The following is a 17,022-nucleotide window of genomic DNA, read 5'->3' on the forward strand; positions in this document are numbered from 1 at the left end:
TAATTTTAATAGCTGCCTTACCCTAGCATATTGATGAAAACAAGTTCCGATAATTAGATTTAAAAAATGCAAATCCCCGGTCCTACTCAATGTGGAACAGATTTTTATGGAAGAGTCTGTATGAGAAACAGTTCAGTTGCAAATTACTGCTCATAATTTAAAATGTTTTCTCACTTCGCACTAGGGGCTCTTATTTATAACAAGTATTTGTTCCTCTTTTTCCTTTTTACATATGCCAACTTTATGGCATGGCTGGTCTGCCCTGGCAGTCCCTCTTGTTATCCCTAATGTTTAACCGGTGTAATGGATGACTGTCTTTTTCAGTGTCCCCTGGAGGTTAACAAAGTAAATTTTTTAGATTCCACAGAGCCTATATTTTGGGTTCTACTGTGCCAGAAATATGGTAAATCCTTCCAAACATTTTCATGAACTGCAGTAGCAGGCTATAGTAACAGACAAAATTTCATTTAATTTCATCATAGGTGAAAAAAAGGAAGCCACTTAAGTGTCAACAATAGGGAAATGTAATATTACACAGTCACTAAAACTAATGTTTTTGAGAATTTTAATAACATTCTTATGAGGAAGTGAACCATAAGTGATATGTTATTTTCACTTTAGTTTCATATTAACTTTATTCTTATATTTTTCCCTTCATTTTCCATATCTCTTACAAGTATAAAAATCAGAAAACCTATTTTTAAAAGCTTAAAAATAAGAATTAAATTAAATTAAAGATAGGACACTATTTAAGAATTGGCATATATATTAATAAGGACTAGTGATAAGTTACGTGTAGACAACCATGTAGTAATACTATTTAATGTATACTTTCAGATGATTTTACAAAAATCATATGTTTTCATTTAAAAATATTTATAAGGGGATGAATGACTCATTTGTAGTTCTAATTTTCATCCTTAAATAATATAATAGCCTGTCATTTCTATCACCAAACAACTAAGGGACCACTATCATCTCATGGCTGTTCATCTAGGACAAGAGAAGTTCTTTAAAATTTAGGCCCTGAAATGCTGGATCTGCAAATCTTCAGCCTGTATAGTACAACTAGCAAAAATCACACGTCCAAACTAAAGATCCTAATTTAATCACCAGCCATTCTTGGACTCAAATAACTGATCAAAGATCCTCACTGTGGGTAGACGTGATTGGTGAGGTTGTCTTCATCTTCATATTCACCAACCATTTTGCAAAAGAGTTAAATACAAAATTCTATGGATTTGACTCTAAAAATAAATTGCACCTGGATGAATCCTTTTGGAAAATTTTACCAAATAGAATCAATTTCAGTGCCCTTCTGAACCAGGGATAGAAAAAAGCATAAACCATTGGATTAAAAGTAGAGTTCAAGTAGCCAAACCAAATGAGCGCATCGCTCAAAGCAGGCGAGATTGTGTAGTCCAAGAAAGGATCCAGGACCGTGCAGATGAAGAAAGGGCACCAGCAGACCAGGAAAACCCCCATCACAATCCCCAACGTCTTTGCAGCTTTCCTTTCCTTGCTTCCTGATATTCCGCTTTTCTCTTCCAAGCCGATCTGAGGGTTCTGATTTGCATCACGAATTGACCTCGCCTGCCCTTGCGCTATGAGATATATTCTAAAATAGATACACAACATAATAGATCCAGGCACATAGAAAGAAGTCATGAAGGCCAACACCCCGGATGTTTTGCTAAAGAAGACAGAGCAGCCCCCTAGGCAGTGAACGTGTTTGTAGTACATCTCTTCAGCTCCTTTGAGGTTGAGCTCCAGAAAGATCATGCCAAAGGCAAAAAGAGCAGGGACGCTCCAGCTGATGAAGATCATCACGAAGATGACCAAGACGCTGATCCTGGCTTTGTATCTCAATGGATCACACACCGCGCAGTAGCGGTCGATGGAAATGAAGGACAAGTGGAGGATGGATGCTGAGCTCAGCATAATATCAGTGCTGGTGTGAATTTTACAGAAGACTTCTCCGAAATACCAGCAGTGCTCAACAGACCTCACCATGCTGTAAGGCATGACCAGGCACCCCAGCAGGAAGTCCACGGTGGCCATGGAATGAATGAGCCAGTTTGTTGGGGTATGGAGTTGCTTGAAGTGTGATATGGAAATGATAACGATCAGATTTCCAGCCAGCGTGGTCAGAATTACTAGCACCATCAAACTGTAGAGAGAAGCACGGAGCTCATTGGACCAGCTGCTTTTCACACAGGAAATGTTAATGATACTGTGGCAAAAGGACATCATTCCTGAGGTGCATTCACCAGGTTATTCTTCCCTTTGTGTGCTGGGGAATCTTTCTCCCAATTCCAAATCAGGTTACAGTTCATTCTTCTCTCATTTGCATATACTGATTCTTGAGGCCTGGGGCGGGGGGTGGGGTGGGGAGAAGAGTAAATCATGGGTCATTTGGTTCCTTTTACTTTTAACACATCTATCTACTACCTCTTGCTGATGAAGAAACTATTTTGGAATATTTCCATAGTCAGTGAATGGCACTGGCAGCCACGTGCCCCGATCAGGGCTGAAGGCAGTCAAAGGAAGCTTGACACAGTAATATGTTCCTTCTGTCCCTACCTTGTGTCCCTCACTCTGACAATATTTCTCATCCCTTGTTAACTAGAACTTGTAATCCTGCAGTGGCATGTATGTGAGGTTACTTCCTCCAATCTGTAGTCCACTTGGAGGCATCGAGTTTTGTATTACTCTCGACTATGAGCAACTCTCTTATAACATGAGTGAGCTCTTGTAACTGTTCCTACAGATATGACAGCAAAGAAAGTCACAAAGCTGAGGCTCTATGATTTGTGCAAGATAGGTGAATTTTTAAAAACCAGTGTTCAGAGGACAGGTTCTATGAAATAATTTTGAAGTTATAGGCAAACGACTCAAAAAGAAAGTTCTAAGATATGAGATTTTCATTGGAAAAGGTGTAAATAAAGCTTTTGACTTTCAGGCACAATTTATTTTAGGGATGACAATCTTCCTGGACTAGAGATCTCTAAAGGACAGAAATATTTCTTGTTTCTCCACATATTAGAAGTTGTTCCTAAAGAGAAAAAAAAAAAGGAGGGGAGCGGATGTAGCTCAGTGTTTGAGTGCCTGCTTCACATGTACAAGGTCCTGGGTTCAATTCCCAGTACTCCAAAAATAAAAAATAAAAGGAGAAGTTGAACTTTCTTGTTTTTTTTCCCTTCCTTTTTCAAGGGGTAAATTGGGTCCTCTTCAATATGAGATAAAGAATATGGAAGTATTCCATGGGAGATGTGAAAAATATGTTCAGCAGATGGTGTTGAACAATGGAGAAACTTGTTCCATTGAAAAGCAGATAGAATTAGTGGTGAAGTAAAAGGAAAGGAGTCTCGCAGTGTACCCTGTACTCTGTTCTGAAAGAAGCAATCATGCAGGTGGTAGAAAAGACAAAGCATATGAAAAAACTGAACTGCAATCTCTGGTGTCCCCACTACAACCCCAAGGCAATAGTAGTATCCCAAAAGAGCCCAGGAGAGGATGGGGTTATGGGGGTTTAGATGAGGAATTTCTCAGCAAGCCCAGTCCCTACAGGAGGAAGTCACCTGAGCTTCATAGCCGATTTAGGGAGAAGTCAAAATCTCCAACCCCTTCCCCCAGAGACTGGCAGCCCTTCAAGGATATGGCACTAGAATAGCCTGGGACTGGAGTACCACAGTCTTCCTTCAGGTGTACTGGGCCTTCCGAATCAAAAATGCACAAGCCAAATGGGCATGCAAAACCAGTCTCCACCCAGAAAATGCAGAGCCATTAAAATCTGGGGGGATTCGAGGCAGGGGCCATGTGATACTTTGAAGAAAACTAAGAGTAAACAACTGTCCTCCACACTCCTCCCCGCAACGCCTGCATCACTTCACCCAACCTGGAATCGCAATGTCTGCTTGGGTTTGTGTGTCTGTGTTTTTTTGTTTTTGTTTTTAAGAAATGACTTTGTGTTTTTTTTCTGTGTGGTGATTTGCTCTAGACTTTCTATGGCTATTCTGTACATGCTTTTCTAAGAACTACTCTAAAGTATGTGATGCCCTAGAGTGTATGTTTGATCTGAGGGAAGGAATTTAAAAGTAATAAAAGTCTAAAATTGAAATTAAATTCAATCCAAATACACTATTGTTTGATGATTTCTTACTGATCCCAGATAATACTATAAAAATTATATGGACTTGAAGGAACTCTTCCAATTTGAACTTTGGTAGATTTTTAAAGTCTCAAATGATTCCTGACCATCTGAGCATCAAAAAAGAAATCTTTGTCTGTCAATAAGACCAGTTGAGTTTAACAAAAGTCACGAAAGATGAATGATTCAAAGTATACTAGAAAAAGGTCCTACAGAGTTACATGGCTCAATTAAAAGGTCCTCAGGTATTGAAAGTATTTGTTCAGAGACACTTGGGCCCCACAGGTGGGCCTCTCCCCACAGGGGGGCTGGAACCTGTTGCTTCTGCCTTTGGTTCCAGGACCAAGGTAGCTACCAAAAAGGAAGGAGAATGAGAGCTTGAAATGCATTTAGTAAAAACACCTAAGATGATAAAATTAGAGCAAGAAAAGTGTTCTGAAACCAAGAGAAGTGATATCTTTTAAAATCCTTCTTTTAAAAATCCTTCAAGGGGACGCAGACTTGGCCCAGTGGTTAGGGCGTCCATCTACCACATGGGAGGTATGCTGTTCAAACCCCGGGCCTTCTTGACCCATGTGGAGCTGGCCCATGTGCAGTGCTGATGCACGCAAGGAGTGCCCTGCCACGCAGGGGTGTTCCCACGTAGGGGAGCCCCACGCGCAAGGAGTGTGCCCCATAAGGGGGCTCACCCAGCGCGAAAGAAAGTACAGCCTGCCCAAGAATGGCACTGCACACACAGAGAGCTGACACAACAAGATGATGCAGCAAAAACACAGATTCCCATGCCTCTGACAACAACAGAAGTGGACAAAGAAGAACACGCAGCAAATAGACACAGAGAACAGACAACTGGGGCAGGAGGGGAAAGGGGGAGTGAAATAAATAAAATAAATAAATCTTTAAAGAAAAAAAATCCTTCAAGGAATTATAAAAGAGAATGACCATAACTGAAAACTCAATCACTGACTTGGGGAATCAAGTAGAGGAATATAACAAAAGCTAAGCTGAAATACAAGACATAAACATTCACTCCTTGTTTTCAACAACTCTTTGTCAAATGCCTTCTCTCTGCCAGGCACTAGTCTAGATGTTGGAGAGACAGTGGGGAACAAAAGCAACAGAAATTCCTGATCTCATTCCAGGAGGAGAAACTTACATTCTAGTAGGAAAAAAAACAACACGAAAACCAGCAGACACTGAATAGGATAAAGAAATAAAATATTAGATTGAGATGGTTGCTGGGGAGAAAAGAACAAAGCAGGGTAGGGAGATATGAAATGTTTGAGGAGAGTGTTGCGGAGTCATGGAGGATGTAAATGAGAAAGAAATGAAGATCTAAATATGTATCTATCTTGGGGAAGAGCAATCCAGGTAGAAGGAACAGCAAGTACAAAGGTCCCGAGGTAGGAGCATGCTTAGTGTATCTGCAAAATGGCAGAGGTCAATTGTTGGAGCAGTGTGACCAAGAGAGAAAAGAGTAGATGCTGAGGACAGAGAAGCAACAAGAGGCTGCACTGAATAGGGCCTTATAGATCATAGGTAAGATTTTGTCTTAGCCTTTGAGTAAGAACAGAAGATATTGGAGGGTTTGGAACATAGCAACACTCACTAAAAGAAGTACTCACAACAGTCTGCGTTGAGGATAGACTCCAATGGACAAGGACAGAAGTGAGGAGATCAGCTAGGAAGCTACTGCAGTAAATCAGGGAACGATGGTGGACAGAGTGGTGCCCATTCATGCGAAGAGCAATGGCCAAATCCAAACAGGTTGTGAAGGGACAGTGGCCAGCTGAGTGTGGGCTGGGAGAAAGTTGTCAAAGGACAGAGCAAGGCTTTTGCTTTGAGCAGCTTTTGAAGGATGAAGGTTCCATTGACTGGGAGGGGCACGATGGCAGCTGGAGGAGCTGGAGCAGGTCAGGAGCTCAGGTGACCTCGGGAGCTGTGTGTTCAAGAGCAGCTGAGCCGTGGTCTGAAGAGCAAGCAGGTCTTTCGCGCCAAGCCGCCAAGGTCAAGCTCTGGCTCTGCAGTTCTCTGGTTCTGAGGCCTTGGACGTGCTGCCAGACCTCTTGAGGCTGCAGCTTTCTTGTGTGAAACAAGAAAAAAGATACCTATCTTCTGGGGCTTTTACAAGGCAGGATTGAGTTAAATTTTGTAAAGTACTTACAATAGCATCTTGTGCATACTGTTTGTTAAAGAAATAAACGTTAAGGGGGTGTCTTGTAAAAGTAAGAAGAATTGCCACGGTTTTTCAAGAATATACCTAGGTCCAAGTCAGTACGAAAAAGATGTGCTCTAGCAGGCACCATGAGAGGGAAGGAAGGCAGAGAAGGGAGGTACACAGGGAAGAAGGGTAAGCTAAAAGGAGACAAATCAAGGTGGTGTAGGAAGGGCACGACTGTGTTTTCTTCATTGCTAGGGCCCCAGGGGCCTGGAAAATGCTGGAACGGGTACCAAACACAAGAATGAAAAAATGATTGAGCGAATGAACAAACGAACAAACGAACTGAGGAGGGCACTAACTCATTATGTGCCCCTGGGCTAATGAAAATTAAAATACATACACCTAGCCTTGTTCTGATTTCCAGAGATAAAAGAGAAATTCACATAGGCATCCAGATATAAAGAATTGTTCTAGAAAAAAAAGGAAAGAGGGCCAGGCTAGCACAGAACTTCTCATCTATAATTCTGGCAGGCTGAACATGAGACAACAAGCTCAGAAACTAACAAGGAAATAAGGTGGAAATTCAACATTCCCATATTCAGCCAAAGATGTAAATATATTAAAGAAAAGTAAGATAGTAAATACAGTTTTATGACTATCTTCTGAGAAAGTTACTCTAGAAAGTACTTAAACAATATAAAAATTCAATCAGAACAAAAATTCTAAAATAGCAAGAGAGGAAGAATAAAAGCAACAATGAGTAATATTCTCTAATCAAAGATTTAGTTTAAATTGAAAAGGATTATGATAATGTGATAGAATGCAATCTTGCTAAATATAGATTTTTGAGATGAAAATAATAAATTGTATGGAAGCATTTAATATTTGCCTGAAACTTAAATTCTAAACTATCTTAATAATCTCCAGTTGTTAACAGGATTGATAAGGGTCTGGCAGGTTAAACTTCTTGACCAGATTGCAAGAGGCATAATGATAATTATTTTTGGAATGTTGCTCTAGCAGCATTTTGTTTAAAGTTAAAAACACTCTCATCCTTTGGCCCAATAAATATTCGGTGCAATAATTTTTGTAACAGCAACAAAAAATAAAAAGTAAAAATAGTCAGAATACATATAGGTAGATATATGATATGCAGCCAATAAAATGGTAAATAGGGTGAGTTGATTCTTTTTATAGAGAGACATAGAAAGATGACAATGATATGTTGTCCAGTAAAGAAAAACATCGGCAAAGTCTTTTAAAATACCTTATATATATAGGGAAGCCGACTTGGCCCAGTGGTTAGGGCCTCCTTGACCCGTGCGGAGCTGGCCCACAAGCAGTGCTGATGTACACAAGGAGTGCCCTGCCACGCAGGGGAGTCCCCGGCGTAGGGGAGCCCCACGTGTAAGGAGTGCCCCCTATAAGGAGAGCCGCCCAGCGCGAAAGAAAGTGCAGCCTGCCCAGGAATGGCACCGCACACACGGGGAGCTGACACAACAAGATGATGCAACAAAAAGAAACACAGATTCCCGTACCGCTGATAGGGATGGTAGCAGTCACAGAAGAACATGCAGCGAGTGGACACAGAGAGCAGACAACTGGCAGGGGGAAGGGGAGAGAAATAATAAATAAATAATCTTTAAAATACCTTATATGAGGGCACAAATATATGTTTGTGTAAGGATGGAAAAGTCATGTAGAATGGTATATCCAAATTGTCAATACTGTTTTCTCAGAGGTGGAGAGATTGAAACTCAAAAATATATAAATTAAATAAAAACAAATAAAAAAGGAAATAACCCAAATTTTAGCAATGACTTTTCCTGGGTGGTGAAATAATGGGTGAATTTTACTTTCTTCTCTATCTTGCCTACATATTCCAAGTTTTCTAGTGTGAGCATGTCTCATTTTCACAAAAAATCAAGAAAAAATGTATTTAAGAAAATAAAATGTATTATCTATGAATCGAGTTCTATTTCTTAAAAAAACTATTGTTGAATAATTAATAAATTTGTATTATCTGTTTCTTTTGATTGTATAATTCTTTGCATAATTTATTTATCTATTTCACCTTCAATTAAAATCACACTTTTGCTAAATTTCTGAACTGAGTCCCTGTCCTGTTATTCCACTATAAAACCTTGGAAAAAGGTTAGAAATGGATTTGATAATAATTTTATTCTAGAAATATGTTTACTGCTCAATAATTCATCAATATTAGTTATAAGAATGCTAAAAGTACTTTCGAAAAATACTTATTTTTAAAGGAAAAGAAGATGAGGGACAGGAGGAAAAAGGATTTCCAAATAGTTAAAGTTATGATTCATGAACTGGGAGCATTACTGGAAGTAAAATGCATCATGAAGAAACAGGAAATGTGGCAACAGCCAGTTGCTTCCTTACACTTCAACACAGGTGAAGAGAAAAGCAAAACAATATTATGGTAGATAGACTATAATGACATTGTTTCTGCTATGTAGACATGTCTAAGAGAGTGTGAATCAGATTTAGGCAATCATAACTTAAAGATTCTGGTTAATATATGGTACACACACATATATGCACAAGGCAACATGAAGTCATGTGGAAAGGTGCCAAACTTTTCCCACCAAAAACATATTTGTGCAAGTAAGGTTTTAATTCTGTAATTGAAGACATGGTCACAATAAGATACATTTTCATTTCAAAACCTGTAAAATTTTTCTAAGTCTCCTTTCATAATTTTTTTTTTAATTAGTCCTTTCATAATTTTAAAACCGGCCAATGTACTCGAAATAAATTTCCTTCCTCATTCACAGAAAAGGAGATTAAAAGACAAAACAAAACATATTTAACTTTTCGATGTCGGAGCTTTCCATAGATGAATTCTTTGTCAAAAGGAAAACATTTTTTAAAGCATGTGTACAACCAGCTACTAAAATAAATGTATGTAACTATTTCTTGAGCTTCTCTTCCTAAAGCTGGTATTAAGTAACTAAATTACAGAAGCCTTATGCATCATCACACTAAATAATCCCAAACTTTAATGTATGAATAAGTACCGAATCCCAAGCCAAGCTCACTGTCCTCGCCTTTTCCAGGTCCCCGGCGTGGCCGCACACTGCACTCTGACCCACCTTCTCCGGTTTGAGTGAAAAGGGGAAGTGGTCGAGCCCACTCTTCTCTCATTGTCCGTGGGAGGGCCTCTTGCATCTCTCTCCAACGGGGCTTCTGGCTCGCACCCGCTGAGGCTCTACAATAGGTCACAGCGAAGGTAGACAGAATGACGCAAATATTAAAATCTGAAAAAGATAAGCTAATAATAAATCTTTCTGAAAACAAGCCAAGAGTGTGTTATTGAGGATCGTAACTGGGAGGTGCTTTTATTTTGAATCCACATCAGGAAGCTAGCAGTGAGCAAGCTAAACAGAGAAGGTAAATATTACCATTCCTTTAAAAATAATTCCAAGCCTGGGCCACCAGTCACCATGGTCATGAGTGCTCGCTGTATGTAAATGAAAACATGTGTCCATGAAACTGGCTCAGTTGTTGATTGCTTTAGTAGAAAAGTATTCCTGTATTAAACATCTGTACACAGGAAATAAATAGTTCTCAAAAATTCTTTGGAATGGGATGGCATGTACCTACCAAGTGAGTATTTTTAAAAATATTAGCATTTAACTAAACTCATTAACATCTTATAAATAGAAAATGCTCTAAAGCAGAGGCTTTCAAGCTTTTTTATAAACCATAATTTATAGGAAAAAATATAGTTTATATCATGACTCAATATACACATAGGTGTGCATCTATAACAGAAGGAACTATTTCATTTTAAAAAATACGCCTACTTCATTCAATTCACTGTGGTATTTTCTATTTTATTCTATTTCATTGTTTCTGAATAGTGGGATTTAAAATGCAATGTTATTACCCACAATTTTTAAAACACTGCCTTAGAGGCTATATTGCCATACATACTTATCCGATCAATTTTTAAACCCTGTGACAGTTTGAATTTGGTGAATCCCAGAAAAGATTACATTTTTTAACTAATCCATTCCTGTGGGTGCAAGATACTTTGAAAACATCAGATTCAGTTAAGGGACCTTGATTAGATTGCTTGATTAGGTCACTTTTGATTGGGCTACATCAAAGATCAGCAATAAAAGTATGCCAAATCCAAGTCGAGTCCTTAAGTTGTCTCACAGGTTTAGGGTGCTCTGTGCCATCACCGTGAGAAGGTGATGGAGCCCACTTGTCCTAGGAGGATGAGACACACACGGAGCAGATGGGCAGGAAGCTCCGTGGAGCAGACCTGAGTGTAGACTGCTGCTATTTCAAGCTATTGAATTTTGAGAAGGTTCATTACATGACATTATCATAGCAATAACTAACTGAGTTACTAGTATTTCCAAAGGAAACTACAGAGATCTACTGCTCCGTTTCCCTGACTTGGTCATAATCAGTGAACCATTGATACAACAAGGGGTCATCTGGCGTCCAAATAGCTGATAGCAAACAAACAAAAAAATCACAAAATGAAAATAAACTTGCATGAAGTGAATATAACCTTATTTCAGAAACTTCTTTAATTAATGGTTGGTTCAAAGAATAAAACCTGAGTTCAGTCCTTGTTAATAGTACATGGAAAATATCATTTCTCTTTTGGAAAATAATGTGTTTGCCTGGATCATACATAAATAGGTCATTCTGAGAATTTTTTTTTCAAGCAAGCCCAATACCTCAAATATTGGAGTTTATTAAGTTCTAGGAAATCAGGACTCTTATCTGCTCTGCCCATTACTGTCTCTCCACGGCCTAAAACGGTGCCTTGCAAATCATAGATGCTCAATGACTATTTGCCGACTGAATGATGTTGAATTACTATTCATTATTCATTTTTAAACCTTTTAAATCAAAGGATTACGTTAATATGGAATTCTCACAGTTCAGCTTCACAGTTATCATTTCATTTTATGTGCTGTTCTTTTTCACCTGAAATTTTACTTAACTGACAAATACTGGGTGCCAGGCTTGTGGGATAAAAGATCATTTTGATCCTTCCTTCCCAGTAATATACAACCAATGGTGAGATACATGTGCCAAACAGATACTTACAGTAGATGGCTTGCTAAATGGAAAACAACAGCTGTGGTATGGGAGCACACAAGAGGGTCCTTGGCACTGCACACAGTGGCTGGGTGAGGGACTAAACGGGGTCCCTGTTGCGGGACGAGTGGGGTCCCGTTGTGGGACGAGCGGGGTCCCTGTTAAGGGACGAGTGGGGTCCTGTTGTGGGACGAGAGGGGTCCCTGGCGTGGGGAAGAAAGCCTCGTACGGCCGCTGAGGCTTCCCTCGGGGGCTCCGAAGGCGTGGAGGGCGCACGACCCAGGAAGGAGTCGCGGAGACAGGCTGATGGCACAAGTCTGGTCTATTGCGGAAGGGGATGCAGATTTATAGGATTGGGGAGTGGTGTGGCGGGTTCTGATTGGCTAGGGCAAATGCTGTTTCCATATAAGGCAATGTTCTGGCATTGGGCTAGTGATTGGCCAGTAGAGTATGTGCTAACTCTTGATAGGCTGACACTGTTACTAAGCTGATAGGTGGTTGTAAGCTGTTGCTGGGCAAACAGCATACTAAGAGATTAGGTTTAAGGGAGGGGGGAGGGGAAATGAGAGCTGAGCTAGGCGGGAGATAGGAAGGGGGAGGGCGGTGCCGGCCAGCCGTTAGCAGCAAAGGCCTAGTCAGGCGTGGTCACCTTGTCTAGGCCCAGTGGGCAGAGGCGGTGTCACCTCTTGCCGCACTGTTTGCCACTGAGGCAAGCCGGGTGTCCCTCCTCCCACAGCTGGGAAAGGCTGTATGCGTGTGAGAGCACAAAGGAGCTGAATCCGGAAAGATTTCAGATGACTCTGCAAAATGGCTAAATTGAGAATGAGGAGCTACACGCATATACTCTAACTTTAATAAACTAATTTCACAACGGAAAATTAAAATCTTTCTGTTTATATTTACTCATTTTTCTTTTGTTAAACACACTCATCTAAAAATAAATAAAGTCAAAGCTAGCAAATGTCTTAATTCCCATTATCCAAGCCTAATGAATTCCAAGCTAATGGTTTGCTTTATACCTGCTGCCTCATTCAAAATTGAAGTATCTTGATTTCTATTTGGAATAATTTCATGTTGCTGTGGCTATGATCATGAGATTTTTCAGTAGAAAATGATTCCTGTTATATGTGAATAATAATACTAATAGAGCACTTACTATGAAAGGAATTCTGCTAAGTGCTTATGTAATTTGTTTACCTTAACCTCACAAAAGCCAAATGAAGTAGGTATCATTATTCTCACTTTACAGATTATGATGAATGGGGAAGTAAATGGTAAAGTAGTAACGGCAATGGTAAAAGGTAAAGCCAGAAATCAAGCTAAGGACTGCCTAATACCCCAAACCATGCTCTTAAAGCTGATTCTACATGGCTGCCTTCAGAGACTAGGTTTTTCATATTTGTAGCAGTTGATGATTGAAGAAGACATTGTGCACTCACACAACTATTTAAGTAAGGGCAGGCAATGTTTAGCAAAATGGACTGTGGGAAGGGAAGGAGAGATTATTCCCATTAGCACTATTGCTTTCTCACTATCCACATCTTCTTGTATATGAAAAGAGGGCTTTAAGGGAAGCGAGGGTAAGTCTCCCAGCTGACATTCACAACAGCAGTGGTTCTCATCTGTCCTGAAACTTTGAAATTATTTTGAAATAAAAAGCTTAAAAAATACATTGCTTCACTCATCAGATGGCATATCTGGGCCTTAATGATGCTATCTGTAAAATGAGTAGACCAATATAGATAATGTCTACATTTGTTTTATCTCTAATATTCTGTCTACCACTTCATTCACTCATTCACCCATTCAGTAAGTATGAACTAATTCCCCGCCCCCCCACTCTTATGTCACAAACTCAGTGCTCAGTGTTTTTAATACAGTGACCGTGACCAAGCTCCTGCCCTCCAGGTGAAGAGCTCACATTTTATCTTGAGCTGCCATCACATCCAGGTTGATCTGTCTTGCCAGTCTTGTTCCCCAGAATTTCACACCTAAGGCTTATATTGCAAAGTCATGCTTCACTATGTCTTTCATTTAGACTATCCCTTCCTCAAAACTTACTTGAAGGCAATCCTCTTTATTTCTACCCCAGCCTTGTTCCCCTGTAGTCCTTTAGACTCTATCAAGCACATCAGTCGAATGGTAGTCTAGCTCTGCCCTTAATCATCCTGCCCAGTAGTGGTCAAGTGACCTGAAATCCCCTTGTTAGAGCAGCTTCTTTGCATGAAGGTGTTCTCTTTAGAGGTTTCCCTTCAAAATGCAGGTGTCATATCCCCTGTTGTACTGTATTATAATCATTGATTTAGTCTAAATCCTTTTTTCACACCTCTCGCAGCACCTTCAGTGTAAAACAATGAATGAAATAGGGGTTCTCAGAGGAGTATATCCACCAGCATTAACAGACATTTTTAGTACAAATTAGCTTATGAAACAGAGTGCCCAGGTAACATAGTATTAGGATGGGGACACGCGTTCAGGATAAATTTGGACCTTGATGTCACTATAAGTGAATGGGTTGGTTTTAGTCGGGAGGCTAGGGTATCTGAGCAGGTATATTTAAGTATTTGGAACTTTGAAAAGAAATTAAAACTTCCACGAAAATGGCATCAGAGCTGGCAGATAAGGCTCAACTCTCACGAAAACAACAAAGATAGATCTGCCTTGGGAGTCACACAACCCTCAGGAGGGTAAGGAATAAAGAGACAAAGAAGCTGAAAGGACACCACGAGTTACTCAACCTTCATGGCAACCAGGAATGCACCCATCCCCCACCCACAAGGTGTGAGCCTGGATAAAAACTGTGGTTCACTGCGGCTGACTGAAAGGGAAATACACATCTTCCTCCCTGAAAAGAAGGAGAGAGTGGTAAGGAGTGGAGAGTGGTTTCTCATCAGAGAATTTGACCAGCAAAGCCCGGAAGAACAGGAGGCTGAAAGAAACACCTCTATTGACAGGTTTGCTGGTGAGTGCCATCTGCTGGCCATCTGGGAAACTGCAAGACCAAAACCACCCTCAGGTCTCTCTTATCCCGAACCCCTGAGAAAACATCTACGTCCCATTAGTGAGTTCCTGGGCCACTGTAGGTAACTTTAAAAGGGCAATTTTAAAGTCTCAGAATAAACAGAATCAAAAGTCAAAGAAGAGTCATGAAACAAAACCTCTCCACAAGAGAGAGAAATTGACCATCAGAGTAAATTCACCAACACATTCAGATGCCACTTGGCCCAGTGGTTAGGGTGTCTGTCTACCACGTTTCAAACCCCAGGCCTCCTTGACCCGTGTGCAGCTGGCCCACGCTCAGTGCTGATGTGCGCAAGGAGTGTCCTGTCACGCAGGGGTGTCCCCCGCGTAGGGGAGCCCCACACGCACAGTGTGCCCTGTAAGGAGAGCCACCCAGAGTGAAAAAAAGTGCAGCCTGCCCAGGAATGGTGCCGCACACACAGAGTTGACACAACAAGATGACGCAACAAAAAAAGAAACACAGATTCCCATGCAGCTGACAACAGAAGCAGACAAAGAAGACGCAGCAAATAGACACAGAGAACAGACAACCGGGGTGGGAGGGGGAAGGGGAGAGAAATAAATTAATGAATGAATGAATGAATGAATGAATCTTTTTTAAAAAATGCTGGGGAGCAGATGTAGCTCAGTGACTGAGTGCCTGCTTCCCATGTAACAGGCCATGGGTTCAATCCTTGTTACCTCCTTAAATAAAAAAAGGAGAGTTGAATTAATGGAAAACAGAATTACTGATATCAAGAACAGAACATCTGAACTTGAAAAGCCAGGAGAACAGAAAGAGAAAAAAATGGAAAAGAATGGAACAGGATCTCAGGAAACTGAATGACAATGTGAGATACACAAACACATATTTTATTGGTGCCCCAGAAAAGAAGAGAATGAAAAAGGGGCAGAAAGAATGTCCAAAGAAATAATTACTGAAAACATTCCAAACCTTATGAAAGACAAAAATATCAATATCCAAGGACAACTAATCCTAAATAGAATAAATCTGAATAGACCTAGACTGAGACATCTGCTATTCAGAATGACAAATATCAAAGATAGAGAGAGGATTCTGAAAGCAGCAAGAGAAAAGCAAACGTCACATACAAGGAAATCTCAATAAGATTAAGTGCTGATGTCTCATCAGAAACCAAGGAGGTGAGAAGACAGTGGTATGATGTATTTAAGGTACTGAAAGAGAAAAACTGCCAGCCAAGAATTCTTTATCCCTCAAAACTGTCCTTCAAAAATGAGGGTGAGTTTAAAGTATTCATGGACAAACAAAAATAGAAAGTATGTTACAAAAGACCAGATTTACAAGAGAAACTAAAGGATGTGCTATAGCCTGAGAGGAAAAAACAAGGGGGAATCACTTGGAGAAGAATTTAGAAATAAAGATTATTTTGAAAGCTAAATTAAAGGGTAAAAAGACAGGTAATAGTAAGATATAATGACAGAAAGTCAAAGGATAAAATGGATGAAGTAAGTAATGCCTTTCCAGTAATAACATCAAATGTTAATGATTTGAATTCTCCAATCAAAAGACACAGACTGACAGAATGGATTAAAAAAAGAAAAAAAGAGCTATTTATATCCTGTCTACAAGAAACTCATCTCAATGTAAGGACACAACCAGGTTGAAAGTAAAATGTTAGAAGAAGATATCCCATGCAAATAGTAAACAAAAAAGATCTGGAGTAGCGATACTAACATGAGACAAAATAGACTTTAAATGCAAAACTGTTATAAGAGATGAAGAAGACCATTATATGTTAATAGAAGGGACAATTTACCAAGAAGAAATTACTACAATAATATTTATGCACCTAACCTCAGTGCCTCAAGATACATGAGGCACACACTGGCAAAACTGAAGGGAGAAATAGAAGTCTCCGCAATAATAGTTGGAGACTTCAATACACCACTCTCAGCATTAGGTAGAACATCTGGACAGAGGGTAAATAAGGAAACAGAGAGCTTTAGTAATATGCTAAATAAACTAGACCTAACAGACATTTATAGAGCATTACATCCAAAAAAGCAGGATATAATTATTTTCAGGTGTTCATGGCTCCTTCTCCAGGATGGACCATATGTTGGGTCACAAAACAGGTCTCAATAAATTTTAAAAGATTGAAATTATACAAAGCATGTTATCTGATCATAATGGAATGAAGCTGGAAATCAGTAAGAGATGGAAAAAGGGAAAATTCACAAATATTTGGAGATTAAATAGTATACTCTTAAAATAATCACTGGGAAAAGAAATTGCAAGAGAATTAAGTAGATATCTTGAGATGAATGAAAATGAGAACACAATATTTCAAAACCAATGGGACACAGTAAAGGCAGTACTGAGAGGGAAATTTATAGCCCTCAATGGTTACATTAAAAAAGAAGAAAGAGCTAAAATTGACAACCTAACAGCACACCTAGAGGAGCTGGGAAAGAACAGCGAACTAATCCCAAATCAAACCAAAGGAAAGAAATAATAAAAATCAGAGCAGAAATAAATGAAATTGAGAACAACAACAACAATAACAAAACAGTAGAATCAACAAAAGTTGATTAGAGCAGATATGTATCAAGCAGTTGAGTGACTGCCTTCCAC

General features: G+C 39.7%; 1 protein-coding gene across 2 annotated transcripts; it reads right to left on the bottom strand.

Moving 5' to 3' along the window:
* Positions 1–653: 653 nt before the first annotated feature.
* On the bottom strand, positions 654–9,540 carry TAAR1 (trace amine associated receptor 1). 2 transcript variants are annotated; one of them, XM_004483647.4, is made up of 2 exons: positions 9,431–9,540; positions 654–2,370 (listed from the first exon to the last, which is right to left on the bottom strand). In XM_004483647.4, exon 2 carries the CDS (start codon positions 2,251–2,253, stop codon positions 1,234–1,236), a length of 1,020 nt encoding a protein of 339 aa, XP_004483704.1. In that variant the 5' UTR covers positions 2,254–2,370; positions 9,431–9,540; the 3' UTR covers positions 654–1,233. The 2 variants fall into 2 exon arrangements, with proteins under 2 accessions (XP_004483704.1, XP_004483703.1); XM_004483646.5 differs by having other exon boundaries at positions 9,356–9,540.
* Positions 9,541–17,022: the final 7,482 nt, after the last annotated feature.

Source organism: Dasypus novemcinctus, chromosome 11 (assembly GCF_030445035.2).
Source record: "Dasypus novemcinctus isolate mDasNov1 chromosome 11, mDasNov1.1.hap2, whole genome shotgun sequence".
In the NCBI taxonomy this organism is placed as follows: Eukaryota; Metazoa; Chordata; class Mammalia; order Cingulata; family Dasypodidae; genus Dasypus; species Dasypus novemcinctus.